General features: G+C 35.7%; 1 protein-coding gene across 1 annotated transcript in view; it reads right to left on the bottom strand.

The window, feature by feature from the left end:
- LOC143255339 (uncharacterized) overlaps positions 1-18,443 on the bottom strand; it is a 174,802-nt gene that overhangs the window by 52,102 nt on the left and 104,257 nt on the right. The window contains 1 exon segment of the mRNA XM_076510828.1: positions 16,335-16,598. Coding sequence (XP_076366943.1) covers positions 16,335-16,598 — 264 coding nt within the window.

Raw genomic sequence — 18,443 nt, 5'->3', positions numbered from 1 at the left:
TTTGGCTTTCATGACTTCTCCTATTTCAAGAAATCAAGTGTGACATGATACACCAGCTTTTATAAAGGTAAGATCTGTGCACAAACTAAGATTTTTATCCGGCATCAGAACACACATATAATAGGCTAACTACAGGGATATGTTTATCTGTTTTATTGTATTTTTGAGACTACATTTGCAGTAAAATTAAATTACTATCTAATATATCTTACTTGGTGGTTAAATGACTGTTAAATACATACAAATGATACACCGCAATAATTATTACGTGATGATTTTGAATAAAAGTGTTAATGGCTAGTTTTTCCGTCATCTTTGCCATCATATTATACAAGATATCCATCCAAGAGAAAAACAAACTGTAAATTTGAAATATGGACCTCAAAAAACAGGTTAAGATGTAAATTTCATCGTATAAAAAACTAAAATATGGGCAAATATATGTTTGCTTAGCCACCTTGAACATCTTAAAGCACTCTAGAATGTGTGTGTGTGTTTTCTTATAGCAAACCCATAACGGACTATGTGCTGAGTCCACCAAGGGGAATCGAACCCCCGATTTATTGTAGTAAATCCGTAGACTTACTGCTGTACCAGTGAGGGTAATTCTACGATGCCAACGTGGCATTTTTTTAGATTTGTAATCAGCACATATAAAAAAAAAATCGAAAAACACTTTATGGACGCTAATTTCAGGTTAACATCTAAATCGGGACTTGACATTTGATGTACTGTTAGGATGCTTTGTATTTTAGTTGGTCGGTTGATTTGGCGTTTTATGGCACAAAGCAATGAGGCTATCTGCGCCAAACATCCGATAAAAAGTTAAAATTAAAGTGATATTATTAAAATTCGTAAAAAGGAATCAAGGTAAAACAAAACAAAGTTTAATTTTTAAATTAAAAACATAAATAGCGATAAATACAATTTTTATATCTAGTTTACAGCAGTAAGAGAAAAACTACAGTAATAAAAGTTGTAAAGAACTTTCTGTAGCATAATTTTAGTCATCATAACTCGCCAGAATGACTAACGTGTATGTTCAAACATCAGCGTTAGTCACCTGAAATTTGCCTTTCCAGTCCTGGTTTCGAGTTATTTGATGTTACGACCATTTTATAATTTCATATCGAACTAGTTATACTTTAATTCGTAAAAACGAATCATATTAAAAAGGTATAATTTATATATTAAAAACTTAAATAGCGTTAAAAAGGTCAATGGCCTTTAAAAAAACGAAAAACATTTGTCATTGGGGATGGTGACACTGTCCACCATTATGGACAAACCTTGGGACAAAAGATGTCTAAAATGGTGCCGTTGTTGAAAGTCGTCATGAAGGCAAGACAGTAAAATGTGACTTATTGTGACCTGAGTGTTACACAGACAACACAGTGATGCATCAGTCCCAGATAAAAGAAAACTATGAGTTAAAAAACTGTGACCAATGCGTAGTCTAGTTAAGACAACTTCCTCTTTCCGATCCTTATGGAAGCAAGACGCCCAAAGTCCAACACAGGGTTTAATTTGAAATATCTTGTTTTCAAGTTGCTCACCTTAACTCGACTGCCATCTGGGACGGTGCCAAGCCTTGAATACAGGACTATAGAGTCCATGTATGGAGCAGGCACAACAATCATAGTTCCAGAGCAGATAGATTTAGCTGCTATGTCGGTAAACTCCTTCCCGCGAATACCAACGTAGCCTGGTACCCAGACAAACTGTATAAAAGTAGATGTTAAAGAGAAATGGGCCATTGATTTTTGAATATCGACGAGAACAGAGTGAAAACCAACGTGAAGTGATTCCAGGGCCAGTAAAGAACTAACCAAATCAGTATAAATAGTGCAATCCGAGTACTGCTTAGCTTCTGTGTGATACAGGGCAAGAGAAATAACACACATTCAGCAGTGAACACAGAAACTGTAGAAAGGTTTCTGTGTGCAACCACTGAACCACAACAAACCATGGCAGAGCCCACACAGTCACCTCATTTCGAACCATCTGTATAAATATGAATAGAAGAATGGTTCAAAAGTTGTTCAGAAAGTAAAAGACAGAATATCCAATCCGGAGTGTCTGCTTTTCTCAGATGACTTAAAGAAAGGTCATATTTGGGGATTGTAATAAGCCATGGTTGGATAGGCTGAGCAGTGGATACAGCAATGTATCCAAGGAGAGACCCAATTCATCCAATTGCATCTGGATACGAAAGCCAAAAGGAACAATGGCACATCATCTGTTCTGAAAAAGCATGGTCCACCGAGGAAAGAAAACACAACCCCAGGTGGGATGCTTGGTAAGGATCAAAATTTCGAAGCATATAGTAGAGACAGTTGCAAACAGCAGAGGTGTAGAGAAGGTTCATGAGACTCTCAATATATAAGTTCTGGACTGGTGAAGTGTGGAAAGGCACAGTGCAGAACTGAAGTCCTTGATGATGACTGGGATCCAGCATCTTTAAGGTCGAGGACCTGGCACAGCCATAGACCAGTGATTTATAGTCGAGTTTCGATCGAATAAGAGGACGATATATCTTTAGCACAGAACATCGATTTGCTCCCAAAGTGGTGAAAGAGAAGATACGGAGGGTGTTCAGTGCTCTTGTACATTTGACTCGTAGCTGCTTGATGTGTAGTATAAAGTTCAGCTTATGGTCAAAGATAATGTCCAAGAACTTTATCTCAGGGACCACAGTTAGCACACAACTTTACCTACACGAAGTTCAGGATAGGGTTAAATATCCCGTTGGAGGCAAAAGTCCATGCAAACGGATTTAGAGAGAGAAAAGTTAAATCTTTTTGCTGTGGTCCACTTCAGTAAACAATTGAGCGCAGTCTGTAGCTGCCACTCAATATACCTCATGTTTGACGACTGACAAAAGATGTGAAAGTCATTGACATAAAGCCAATTCGCAACAGTAAGAGAGAGTTGTTAAGTGATGGTATTAATCTTTATACTGAAGAGTATGACACTCAAAACACAGCTCTGGGGGACTACAAGTTTCTGTAGAAAAGAACGAGAAAGTGTCGAACACACACGAACATGGAATTTCCTGTCCATTAAAATATTTAATAAAAATGGGCAAATGACCATGTAACCCATATATATGGAGATCTCGCAAAATGCCATACCTCCATATTGTATCATACCTCAAGGCCAAAGAATATTGATACAATGTATTGTCATTTGAGAAAGGTTTATCTGATTGATGTTTCAAATCGAATCAAGTGGACCATGGTAGAGCGTTGTCGTTGGAACCCACACTGGGCGGGCGAGAGAACAGTTTGATTCCTCGAATCAAACAACACGAGCACTAAAACTCCTCTCTAAGGTCTTCCAGAGACAGTTCGTCAAAGCAATTAAACGGCAATTTGAAGGAATCTTGGGGTCCTCCTGTAAGGTAGGACAATAGTCTAACGCCAGGCGTCATTAAAAACATTCTCCTGCCAGACCCAGTTAAAAAATCAGAAAAAAAGCAAGAGAAGCAGGAGATAGATGTCATTGTATCTCAGTGTATATCATCAGGTCAGACCGACATACTGGCGGACTGATAAAGGGCTAGTTCGAGATCCACGAGTGTAAAGGGGCGATTATAATCATAGGGACAGAGACAATCAGCTCGAAAGGAAAGAGGTGAATGTTCTGCCCGAGTGTTGATGGCTAAAAAGGTGGAGGAAGAAACAAAAGTGCTAGACACCCGACAAAAGCTTTCACCTAAAGTATCGGCGATGCTCCAAGAATCAGCTACTTCCTGGCAAAGATCGAAAAGTTGATAGAATTATACTGCCCACAGACCTATCGAATCAGGTCCCATATGACTTTGGAACTGGTGGTAGAACAGATGCTGGTTGTGAACTTAATCCAAGATTCCTTCTGGCTTTAACGTCTTACCTACTGAGCCTGCTGGAACGTGATGTGGTTCGAGAGTGTGGGATACCTACGAAAGTATTCGAATCCCGTTTCTGAACCTTCCATGCTATGTGGCAGTCAAGATTCCACCACGGAAGAGGAAATCGTGGAGAAAGTTTCGAGATTTTAGAAATACATTGAGCAGCTGCTTGTATAATACAGTCAGTCACTGCTGCCATGCAGTCATCTATTGATTGCTTATAGACGATGGCAGGATAAAGTTCTGCGAGAGCAGTGAAAGAGGGCCAATTAGCTTGATCCAGATTCTACTAGGGCACGCGGGTTAGGTGGCATCGACCACGGCCAGTCTCTCTCAAAATGATAGTAAAATGAACACTGCCTCGTTGGTTACTGTCAACCATCCATTAAAAGTTGGAGAATAGTGAAGGGGAGCAAACTGTGAGATCAATAGCAGTAAAGGACTGACTATATACATGAAATAATAACAACCAACATTTGAAAGAGAAATGTTATGATGTGAGAGCATACACTATATGAAGCGAACCCTCCCATCAATATCAGTACCTCCCCAGAGGGGATTATGTCCATTAAAGTCCCCCAGGATTAAAAAGGGAGATGACAACTATTTAACGAAAGCATTAAGGTCTGATTGATCATAGGTCTTTTCTGGAGGCAGGTAGAGAGAACAAACAGTGATGATATGATCCAAGGAAACACGGATGGCTATGGCCTCAAGGATGTGTCGAGTGGCCAAGACAGGGTCGGCACATGCTAATCAAGCAACAGTTCTGCCCCTCTATACACTCGTCCATCACACAAACTGTCATTTCTATATAGAGAAAACTTTCGAAACGTGATTGTATCGGCAGGTTTCAGAAATGTTTCCTCTAAGGAAAGATACACAGGATGGTAAGAATTAATTAGTGCTTTGATGTCATCTAGAGTAGAACATAAACCTCGACAGTTATATTGTATCAAAGGTGTCATTTTTATTTATGTTTAGACGAATTGGGTGGATAGCCCTTCTGTTTTCGACCACATTTTATCCTTTATTTTCTTTATCCAAGGAAGGTCTATCGACCAACATGGATTCTGCTCTAGGTCGATTGAGTAGGTTCCTGCCGTTGGAAGATGATTACAGCGATAGAGGACGTGAACGAATGATCGTCTTGCATCATGGGGCAGGAGAAGGAGATGGACCCGAAGAAACGCCCGTACCCGGAACCAAAGATGTGGATCTTGAGGTTTGCTGGAATGAATGTTAGGGACAGAGATGGGTGTTGAAGTTGATTCATCAATTTTTTTAACCATGGAGGTCAAAAGACTTTCCATCTGGTTTGAGAATGATTCTTTCGGAAGCACAGAGAGATCCATCTGCACTCCCACTGTAGTAGTGGAACGAAGTGCAGCAGCATACGTCCGAGATGAAGTAGTGGACAGTAACTTTTGAGCCTCAGGATAAGTAATATTTTGAATAGTTTTCAAACGCTGCACTTATTTTTCTTCCGACCACTTAAAGCAAGAACGAAAGTAGGATGGGGGAGAGCCGTTACAATTAACGCAATGAGTGTCACACTCAAAGGCATTGTTGTCCTTGCCACTGCAACCAGCACACGTTATGGAACCATAACATGATGCTTCGAATGACCCAACATTAGAAACATCTGAGAGGGTTTAGAATATATGGCCATACCTTGCAATTAACATAATCTGCCTTGATGGTGGCAGGTGGACGAGGTTATGTAAATGTTAAAATGAGGGCAGTGATCGGCATCATAATTCCATCTTTGCGAGTGGAGACACGCCTCACTAAAGAAGCTCCTTAGTTGGAGAAAACAGCGAGAATCTTTAACTCGGGGATTTTCTTGAAATCCCTCTCAACAATAACTCCTCGTGACGAATTCACACTAGCATGGGTATATCTTCAATTGCCTTTGAATGAAAGAGAAGCTCACTGTGTTTAGATGTGGATATATCCACAAATATATCACCACAGCAAAATTTTTTGACTGATTTTGGAGAGCTAACAAGACCCTCTAGCCCCATCTGAATGAGAAAGGGAGACATTTGCACGAAAGATTTGTCTGAAAGAGAATGTAATATAAGAAAATAAAGTACAGGTGTTACAGATGTTGGAGATTGCTGCTCAAAATTTTCAAGACGTGGTTATTTACCTATGGACCGTTTTTTTCCCTATTTTATTGAAGTTTTTATTTATGAGATCCATAATAAAGAAAGAATGTTCCGGTGCCCACTGCCCCACCCACCATGGACCCCTACGAGGTAACGCACCACAGTGCCAAACAAGGACACTGCAGCAACGCCAGAGATATGTGAGCACTGTACCCAAACACCAGCATCGGACACAATGTCCACAACACCCATTGAGAACATCTAATACTGGTACTTGGTTGACCCTAGCCCATGTAGACTAGCCAATTTACCCTAGGGGGCTACATCAAGGCCGCCCGTCTGCAAGAATTCAAGGTCATAGTGATGTGTTAAGGTTGGACTCCTTAACCACCAGGATCCTCTCCTCCCCATCACGGGTCGCTACGCACGGCAAACACATCGATGGATGTTTAGATTCCAGAGGAGGTAAACAGAAAGAACAGAACCTTCTCTGGGAGGTCCCCTCGCCATGTACAGGAATCTACACCGAGGGGTCCTTTGCATTTTGAATTATAATTGACCATTTAATGATGTCTTCGATCTTTATATCTACATACAAAATGTTTTAAATTATTAAGATTTCTGTTCAGTATCTCCAACGGTTCAGCAGTAAGTCTGGAGGTTTATAGTACTAAAATTCAAGTTTCGATCAAGGTATAAACAAAAATCTTTATTTGTTGTAAATATTTTGAAGTTAAATAGTAATATACAGAAATTATAAATAGCACTTTACATATGCTTCTGTGCTTGTTTTGCAGAGCTCTTACGAACAAACTAACAGATATGAGTGAGCTAAGTGGCTAGAAAATACATTTGTTTTTCTTCCTATTTTGTTAAATTTCGCTCTCTACTTGTACAAGCATTAATAATCGTAAATCACAGATAAAAAAAATAAAAATAATACGCTTTTAACAGAGCAGAAACTGAGCTAAAATTCCAGTAATATCAACAGAAGATAATTCCTGTACTATGCGTGTTTGTACCGAACCGAACCGAACCTGTTCTAGAATAACTTACTAAACGTCTTGATACACAACAATAGCTTTGGGTCAGTAAGCAGATTCTTTAACAATTAAGACACATTTACATTACCTAAATAATACTAGAGTTTCAGGATATTTGAAATTAATAAGATATATCTTTATCATTCAAAACGATTTCTAAATATATCACGTTTCAATATATCTCCAAAATGGAAGAATAATGGATAATCTTTGCTCTATCCATCGCAGAGGAAATTACCCTAGATTTTAGCATTATAAGTCCAAGGGAAAAAATGAACGGAAAGAAGATATTTTAACATGGTTTTACTGAAATAATTTAGGCATAGTTCGTTTTTACGTAATTGAGGCTCTTTAAACAAAATGGAATGGAAAACAGTTCGAAAAGTTGTGACTTACGTTACAGATAATAACTTATACGAAGCCCTGTTTCTGATACATGAAAATCAAACGAAACAAGTATATGTTACAAGTTGGAATACACAGATTAAATATTTCAAGTGTGAAAACGTTATCACTGAGCCTGATTTTAGCTATTACAAGTAAATTATCCTGGAAAATTCACGGAACATGACAGCTTCGCAGAAAATTATGTACGTTTTTTTTTTTTTTTTTTCAAAATACTATTTAAATGTTCTTACTCTAAACATAACATCCAAAACTCGTTTTGTTTATTTAGAAATAATGGTAGGAGCTGAACAAACGTGAAGGTACACAAAAGATAAAAAACAACAACTAAACAACATACTAATATCCGAAGTCAGCGGATAACAAAACCGCAGAGATACAAGTTGTCATCCTTTTACATCGTAAAATGCTTTATATAAACTATCTTTCAGGCACCAATTCAACTATATGGAAAATGCAGTGACTGTCTAGAAGCTTGTTATAATGGACTTACTGCTATATATTTATTTAATATGATTAGTGTTGCACATACCGTCTTCAAATGACACTAAATACACTGTTATATACGCAAGTTCTGAATTTGATCTTTTAATAGTTGCATGGTACTAATTTATTATAATTTTGAGTCTCTGGTTTCATTGATATCGAGCAAAAGGAAAACTGAACAATTAGCATCGGTGTGTCATGTTGGGTGAACACAACTTTGTTATTATTATAATTTTCACATCACACAAATGCCTTCTTTCCTTCTTGAAGTTTTACTTGCAGAAAACTAGAATCGGCATGCGAATTGTTTTCCTATACTACTTTGTAAGACTAATCTGAAATCAGGAAATTTATATATTTTTTTAAAACTTACAGTTTCGTTTGTTTAGCACTGGGTATTTTACAGCATAAAAATTTTAACTAGAAGGACGAGAAATTTCACATTTTCTCACAAAACTAACTCGCTTATAATTATGTTACAAAAACTGACAGTATAACGTGAATATACACGCACAATACATTTTAAGACCTAATTAAGCAACTCAGTCAAGTACACGAAGAAATTTCATTCCTGAGATAATAACAAGGTATATAACTGAAAATAGAGAATCAAGTTGCTCTTTAAGAGTAAAGAAAATTTAGATAAAAACTTGACGCAATAAAATAAAAACGAGTTAATCAACAGTATAAAATATTTTCTCTTTTTGTTTGTCCTTTTTTATTACTTTTTTAATAAGGTCTTGAGGCAGGAACAAACACTAGGCCAGCCTTGCTGGTAACCTTGAACACGAGAATGGTGATAAGATCTCCCCGTGTGGTAGTCACGCGATAGGAATTGTTTTCATTTCTTGTTTTCCTATCTAGTATACGGTATGCGGTTACGTGCAGGCAAGTTACGTCAGAAAAATGACCTCAGAAAGGTACACCATCAAAAGCTTCCAATCTCATATAAAACTTTTGATGTTTAGCTGTTGATAAAAGCCACACACAACTACCAGTACTAGCCGTCCGTAAGGAAGTCAGCTAGTCAACTCTTTATTTTTCTTTTTTTTTTTTTTTTGCCAGAGAAACCCAGCTCTACAGTCCGGTACGGTGGCCACTTGGTTGCGGTGGAACCCATGTAAAACATAAGGTAAATGGTTCTTGCTATACAATACATAGGGATTATTAGCGGGCTCATGCCACATCTACATTCTTTGCTTATAAAAGTGGACAATAAAAGTTAATTTGCACTAACTTGATCCACTAGACATGCTAGTCTCACCATTTCAGTCTCTTCACTTGATCTACTAAACACGCTAGCTTCGCCATCATCATTGTAAATATCCGACTTCCATTACTTGGCTATACATTATATAAACATGTTAAAAGGATTTGTAGCAAATGTTTTTTCCTCCTTTTATACATAAAAAAATAACTTGTTTTAACAAATAGAAGGTTCTCCACTAACCTATAAAAGTACTAAGCTTCTTCGTCATTGAACATGTAGTTCTTAATCATGCTGTTGAAATATTTTCATTCTGAGCTTATCTCAGTTTTATCAAAACTGTTCATCCTTAAAGTATGACATCCTTTACTTTTTCTACCATAGGCAGTATCTAACAGCATAAAATGTTATCTTTTATGAATGCATTTCATTATTTTTTAAGAGTCCATGAAATTTAACCAATACTACTCTCCCCTTGCAACTGACAACAAAATGTTACATTTCTTAACCAAAAATTACCCAATTACTAAATCTCATATGCGCAACAAGTCATGTACCATGCACTTTGGGAATATTAACATGTTACAAACCAAATGAGGTGGCAGTTGTTTCAAAGCACCTTTGGAACTTTCCAGATCATTTGACAAGAACCATTTACCTGATGTTTTACATGAGCTCCACCGCAGCCAAGTGGCCACCGTACCGGACTGTAGAGCTGGGTTTCTCTGGCCAAAAAAATAAAATAAAGAGTTGACTAGCTGACTTCCTTACGGACGGCTAGTACTGGTAGTATGATGTGGCTTTTATCAACAGCTAAACGTCAAAAGTTTTATGAGATTGGAAGCTTTTGATGGTGTACCTTTCTGAGGTCATTTTTCTGACGTAACTTGCCTGCACTTGATCGCATACCGTATACTAGATAGGAAAACAAGAAATGAAAACAATTCCTATCGCGTGACTACCACACGGGGAGATCTTATCACCATTCTCGTGTTCAATGTTACCAGCAAGACTGGCCTAGTGTTTGTTCCTGCCTCAAGACCTTATTAAAAATGTAATAAAAAAGGACAAACAAAAAGAGAAAATATTTTATACTGTTGATTAACTCGTTTTTATTTTATTGCGTCAAGTTTTTTATCTAAATTTTCTTTACTCTTAAAGAGCAACTTGATTCTCTATTTTCAGTTATATGCCTTGTTATTATCTCAGGAATGAAATTTCTTCGTGTACTTGACTGAGTTGCTTAATTAGGTCTTAAAATGTATTGTGCGTGTATATTCACGTTATACTGTCAGTTTTTGTAACATAATTATAAGCGAGTTAGTTTTGTGAGAAAATGTGAAATTTCTCGCCCTTCTGGTTAAAATTTTTATGCTGTAAAACACCCAGTGCTAAACAAACGAAACTAAGTTTTAAAAAAATTATAAATTTCCTGATTCAGATTAGTCTTACAAAGTAGTATAGGAAAACAATTCGCATGGCGATTCTAGTTTTCTGCAAGTAAAACTTCAAGAAGGAAAGAAGGCACTTGTGTGATGTGAAAATTATAATAATAACAACAAAGTTGTGTTCACCCAACATGACACACTGACGCTAGTTGTTCAGTTTTCCTTTTGCGCGATATCAATGAAACCAGAGACTCAAAATCATAATAAATTAGTACCATGCAACTATTAAAAGATCAAAGTCAGAACTTGCGTGTATAACAGTGTATTTAGTGTCATTTGAAGATGGCATGTGCAACACTAATCATATTAAAATAAATATATAGCAGTAAGTCCATTATAAAAGCTTCTAGACAGTCATTGAATTTTCCATATAGTTAAATTTGTGCCTGAAAGATAGTTTACATAAAGCATTTTACGATGTAAAAGAATGACAACTATATATTACTTAGTCATATGATCTGGAAATTCCAAAGATGCTTTGAAACAACTGCCACCTCATTTGGTTCGTAACATGTTAATATTCCCAAAGTACATGGTACATGACTTATTGCATATATATGATTTAGTAATTGGGTAATTTTTGGTTAAGAAATGTGAAATTTTTTTGTCAGTTGCAAGGGGAGAGTAGTATTGGTTAAATTTCATGGACTCTTAAAAATAATGAAATGCATTCATAAAAGATAACATTTTATGCTGTTAGATACTGCTTATGGTAGAAAAAAGTAAAGGATGTCATACGTTAAGGATGAACAGTTTTTACAAAACTAAGATAAGCTCAGAATGAAAATGTTTCAACAGCATGATTAAGAACTACATATATATACACACACGCCTTGCGTTTTGTAAGTATCATTTATCACAGTGTATAATACAGAACACCTGGTCCAAAAACCTAATTTGACATTCTATTATGTGATATCACAACCTTGATGGTTTTTTAACTGAACTACCTTTGTGTATATTATGTTTCTGTTCTGGTGTTACATACTTTTGCTTTTTTTTAACTTCAGCGTAAACGTAATTAAATTATGACAGTTAACTGTCACCCTAAATAGACAAACATGTGCATGGTTCAGACTGTGACTGTACGTTAGCTGAAAGAAAGAAAGAAAGAAAAAAGAAAATTCCATGGCAAATATTTAGTTTTAAAGCAAGATGAACTTACCAACTGGGATGTTCAGGGAAATTTATATCCCCCTTATCTGATTAAATAAAAACTTAAAGCACTGTCCTTGAAGGAAGCGAAACGTTGACTCAGAGACGTCGCTAGGTGCTTGAAAGGCGCGGGAATTTTCAGAGTAATATCGATCAGGGTTTCCTATTATGATTTTTCAACACACCAACTGGGGTTTCAGATCACGAGTCCCATGTACCAGCACTTAGCAACGTCTCTTACGTTCACTGCATCCAACCACTAGCTATTTAATGCAAACACCAATTCCATTGTAACATATTTAATATTAATTGTAAATTAGTTTCTTTCTGATATTTTTAAGCGCAAAAGTACACAACTGGCTACCTTGGTTCTGATCGACCTCTGGGTTTTAACATTGTTGGTCCTTAAACATTCTACTGATCCACCAGGGGGATGTTTTAGTGCAAAGTTACATAATGATTTATCTACAGTCTGTTAACAGTAGAGAATCAAATCTCGGATTTTAACTTTGTTGGCTGAAACACTTGAGAACATGTGCAAGTTAAGTTGGAAAAAATAAAACTTGTTGCAGTTCAAGTTTAAAAAAAACAACAACAAATTTTGTATATTTGACTATAAGAGTGCGGATGTGATGACGTGTAGGCAGTTCTGCCACAACATTAATAGTTAGTAAAGTACTCCTTTATTAGAAATTACATGATAAATAAAAACCTAAACAAGGTTGAAGATACTATAGACATTTACTCAAACTACAAACCCCTATTCTGGCTCCATTCTATTACCTAATTACATTTGGTATTTTTAAATTCCCAATGCTTTATTTATCTTGTTTTCTGGCTTATTTTTTATGAACAACTGCGGTAAAGGATTACTTGATATGGTAACTAATTTGATAGACTGTTATGATAATAAACATAGCTAGTAGCCAGCTTGTACAGTTCATGATGATTTACGGTAACTACTGATTATTCGATCGCATTAGTTTGAGATGTAAAATGTTAAGATGCAGCTGGAGATTTGTTGGAGAATATAATGAGCATTTACAGTTTCTGTGTAACTAAATTTTCTATACGGCCTTTTCAAATGAAACATGTACGTCTAAAATATCATTCTAAATAACCTTTCGTGTTTTTTAAAGTGATTATTCTACGAAAATGTTTAATCAAATTTAATAATATGTGTATTTTTGTTAGTTTTTTATTCCTTCACTGCATACATAATACAGGATTGTATAGTGTACAAACCATTGAATATATATAAGTTAAAGTCATCTAACGTTCACTTACTCGTGTCTGGTAATTCCTGTATTGACCTTTTTTTTAAAAGGAACACTAGCTGTATATAAGAAAGCTCACTTTATAGGGTAATGATAAATAACATCGTTTACACTAGAATTATGATGGTTTTAGTTTGTGTAAAATATAGAAAAAACAAAACAAATTGACTTTCCAATACCTACACGAACTTTTAAGTACCTTATCTAGTATTCTACAATTGTTTTGGGTGAAATATACCACATCGTTTTTGTAGTAGGCTATCAAAATAATTACAAACAGGCCGTTTTGAATGAATTTTCTTCTCCTTTGAGTCTAATGTGCATGCTTCTGGATGCATTCATATATATGTGCAGCCTTGGCAGTTAACAGTAAAGGTATTACTGTTCAGGGTAAGTTTTGTCTGAACATTCTTGCGATCCTCTTATGAACCACTTTTGTGGTTCATGGTTAGTAACAAGCTTACAATTCCAATAACTCCTTTTGCCTTTTTTTCATAGCTCTTGATGCCTTACGCTCCTCTAAAGTTACTCTAAACGGCCCTAGCCACTTCAAAGGTCAAGGTTATCTAACGTAAGTTATATCCATTATAATGATATATATATTCAAATATTCTATACGTAAATGTATCATAAAGAATTCATTGAATGAGTAATTGATACTACAACTGAACAAATAAAATGAAATAGTCCTCGAACATGTTTTGTTTCAGTTCTAAAACCTTAATACTGATTATTTGGCACAAACTGAATAAAAGCACATTCACCGTAACTGGCAAAAGTAGTATTCTTCACCCGAACATCTTACTCAATGGAAAGATTTGAAAGCAAGCCACAGTTTCTGAAGCAGATGAATTATTATTAAAAGTTATCATACTTAATCACACAAACATATACCTTCACTTTCACTATTTTAAAATGCTATAGTCACAATAGCAAACACCATAACAGTGCATTAATGGGGAAGAACATTGTAAAACAGATGTTTTTAGAAATGATTAAAAGATTTAACTCGGGGAGAAAAAAGAAGAAACGCATGTTACAAATAGATCATGCCAAGAACAACAGTGCATCTAATATTCTAAAACATGGTTGTTTTAAAACACCTCTTTATCACTTTAGTCATTAATTAATCACTGTAAACAGTTTATAAAATGGATGTAGCGAGATGTCAAGACATGAATGCTGAGATAAATCACTACTGTTACCGCGGCCGACAACCTCGGACTATGTTTTAGTCCTCCATAAAAAAGAGCCAGTTATGAGTCGTTCATAAACGAAGGAGTAAGGCCAAGGACAACGTTTAATGTAGAAGAAAGAACGTTTCACCCTAAAAGTTCCATATCGTTTACACATGCGCTGGGAAAGAATGAAGATAACTTACAAGTTTATAGAAAGTGAAAACAAAATCTTAAAGTCGTTGTTATTACCAAATATATATATCATAACTAAGCCTTTCATTCTTATGCCAGTATATTGCAATTTATTACAGTAATACGTTGGGGTAAGAATAATAAAAGAGATTATTTAACCAACAAAAAATGTACAGAGAATATGACACATATATCTGTATATATTCATTACTAAAAATGTCAAAATTTATTTTGTTTTAAACGGAATGGATGTCAAATGGAATACATTTGAATTTCAATCAAGCAATAACAGGATATTAAATAGTAACTAGTGCAGAATTTTAAGGCATTTTCCTTCAAATATATGGAGTTTATTCCAGAGTTGTTTCGAAATATTTTTGACAGTTGTCAAAATAATTAGCGCAACATAAATATGGGTGAAACAAAAAATATTACATTTATATTATCATTGTTTAATATTTGTTTTGTCCCCCAGTGGTATATCTGCAGACTCATACTGCTAGAAACCGGGTTTCGATACCCGTGGTGAGCAGAGCACAGACAGCCCATTGTGCTTAATTTCAAACAATCAAATCGACTTTGTTACTTTAAGTGACTAAAGGTTTATCCAGTAAAATATATGTAATTATTTTTTACACAAAAATATTTATAGACATAACAAGTCTGTAATACTCTAAGTAAGAGATATTTTTATCCGTTATAGTTAATAATACTTATTTACTGACAATCGTACACTGTATAGCAATGTATTCTTTATATTGTGCAAAAAGTCCAACTTTCATAGTCATAAAATATTATTCTCAGTGTCTCTGGTTGCATTGAAGTGGATTGTTTTTTTTGTAAATCTCGACATCACTGTCATGCCATTTCAAGTGTACAAAATCCAATTGCATGAGAAATCCATGATAATTATATGTGTGAGTGTGTTTTCTGATAGCAAAACCACATCGAGCTATCTACTGCGTTCACTGAGGGGAATCGAACCCCTTGATTTTAGCATTGTAAATCCGTAGACTTACCAATGTCCCACCAGGGGACGATAACTATATGATAAAACAAGATGAGACAGTTAATGACAAATAAAAACCAACATTCTAATTTACTTCTGATCAACGAGAATACGAAAATAATCAAAAAAGATTATTTTTAGATTATTAAATGGATCTGACGATTTGAAACAGCACTATTCAAATAAACACCGACTTCTGAAAGAAAAATAAAATATTAAAGACATAATATAAATAGAGACAGAACTACGAAAAAGCTGTATAAACCAGTCAAAGTATATATTGAAAGTTCGTTCCAGAATTGTCTGTTATCTGTACTAAAAACAAATGCGGCTTTTTACGGTCCTTAAAACGCTTTGTACACAGAAATAAACGGAACAAGGCCAACGTTAAAAAAATGAGCAGATATCAGAACACACAAATTAAAGGCTTTTAACAATAATAGTTTTCTTTTAGAGTTTATGCATTAGTTATTTTATTAAATGAAACTGCATTCGATAAAACTATGAAAGTTTCCAAACACAAATACGATAGAAACTACCATACGAAACAACTGGTTCGCAAGTAGACTAAAACAAAACAAATTAACAGCTACCGTTATTAATAAAACAGAAACAACGATAGTTACTTGCTTGTTTGGGAATTTCGCACAAAGCTACTCGAGGGCTATCTGTGCTAGCCGTCCCTAATTTAGTAGTGTAAGACTAGAGGGAAGGCAGCTAGTCATCACCACCCACCGCCAACTCTTGGGCTACTCTTTTACCAACGCATAGTGGGATTGACCGTCACATTATACACCCCCCACGGCTGGGAGGGCGAGCATGTTTAGCGCGACGCGGGCGCGAACCCGCGACCCTCGGATTACGAGTCGCACGCCTTACGCGCTAGGCCATGCCGGGCCAACAACGATAGACAACACATTAACCGTACCTTTCGTTTCTCTTCATCACTTGGAAGTTCTTCCACTGCTGGAAGTTCCGTTAAAAGACTAAACTTCCGGTCGTACACACATCGATGCAACTGCTTGTCGAGCATTCGGAAATTTTCGTAATTTCTTCGGACGACCCACGATCGGCCGTTGCTCGCTATTTCCACACAAAACCACCACAAACGACCTTCATTCTCTTTATCGATTCCGATAACTGGTAGCTGAGACGCTTTCAAGGAGTCGGGAAGTTCATCACACAGGCACATCTTAAAAGAACAAAAAAATGTTTAAATTATTTGTAAATTATCTTACAAATTACAAAAAAAAAAACCTTCATCACATACTTTAGGCTCAATATTGTTGTAAAACGAATAAAGCAAGGTGATTCATTAGTGGGTAATATTTTCAGTGCTAAGCGAAACCCGTGTGCGATTCCTGGAAATTCAATTTTCATATATTTCGTTAAACGAGCGAAGTAATGCTATATTTATCCTTCTACTTGATGAGATCGAAAATATCACATGCTTCAGGATTTGGTAAAAATTACATTTCTATAAGTATTTGTTTACACAATCTGAGTGTTCTGAATCTGAATCTGCTGTACATTAAGTTGTATTCTGATTTCATAAATTCTTATATACTTTAGTCTCTATATTTAAAGAAGTATATTTGAAGAGCTTGCCCAATAAATACAAACAAAGGCAGCTTATATATTAAATGACAAGATGACCATAGTCATTTTAAAATTAACAGCGGTACACTACTAAGCTTCAAAATGCTATAAACTTGTGCTGCAGAAAAGAAACACGTTAACTTGTCGTTTTAAGTATATTTAAAAACTACATATTCTTACACTGAATAATATGATTCTTTGAGTGATAACGAATGGACGACGCTAATCTTGGACCTGATTAAACTCGTTAGTAAATTAAAGTTACAGAGTTATCTTATAATACTATACTACACGATACTACAAACTTGGACGGCACAAAATAAATACAACGGTTACACATAGGGCAATGTTAACATGGGTGTGGAACAGCTTCGCTAGTTACAGTATTTAAATTGAGAATAGAATGCTACCCTCAATATTATAATTTTTTCAGTCAAATAACGGAGGGAAGAATGAATCCCGTGTGACACATCCTTCCACGTCGTAATGATATAATCTTGCAATTAATACACGACTCTTGAAAAGATACCTTAGCCACATTCATATCCACTCTCGGCCATTGTGATGGGTGTCATTAACACGCCTACAATTGCAACGCAAGTTCTGCATCCAGTGTTGCAATCGCAAGAAATCACTTCTAGTCAGGAGCGAAGAACAGATGAGAGAGACATGAGTATTGGATGCACAGCATATCCTCCTGATATAATCAGCCCATAGAGTCTAAAGAGGGACAGATCAGGATAGATGAGAGGAGCTTGCCTCCATTCTGCTGCCTCGTAATGGAAATACTCGATACAAAATGATAATGTGTCACACGCTGATGAAAGAGACCCAGGTGCATGAGACTAATAAAAATTAACTCTGGATAAATTATTATTAAACGGAAAGTCAGGTTTGCAGTAGACAGTTCAATGGAAAAGAAGCGATTTTTAGCATTTTAAAGGGTATAAGTCAAAATATAGCTTTTCAAACATCAAATGTGGATTCAACACATCGAAATGATATTTTTAAAAACAGCATGCCAACTCTCCCCCACTGAAATGTGTTTAACGTTTTACACGGTTACGTTTCAGATTTCCCTCTGTCTTGACTAATCTATATAAAAAGAGACATCAGAACTAAGTACGTTATATAGACGTGTATACAACAATGTAAATAATGTTATGCGATAAAAACTGAAATATACTGGAAAACAAAAGATTGGTTTGAAAGTCATGTTTCGAACACGACATATAATTATGTATTTTCTAATTCTCGATAAAAATTACAATCCATGTGCTTTACAAGTATAATAATATTAATTTGTTTGTTTTGTTGCTATGCCCGCTGCATGAATAGAAACCTGATTTTTACTGTTATAAAATCTTAGGTTTATGTTGAATAACAGCAGAGCATGAAGAAATGTTTTAATTAAAAGTAGGCAATTGAACACATTCAT

The sequence above is a fragment of the Tachypleus tridentatus genome, chromosome 7 (assembly GCF_004210375.1).
Source record: "Tachypleus tridentatus isolate NWPU-2018 chromosome 7, ASM421037v1, whole genome shotgun sequence".
In the NCBI taxonomy this organism is placed as follows: domain Eukaryota; kingdom Metazoa; phylum Arthropoda; class Merostomata; order Xiphosura; family Limulidae; genus Tachypleus; species Tachypleus tridentatus.
Note: the sequence above shows the minus strand (reverse complement) of the source record. Positions and strands in the feature narration are given on the sequence as shown.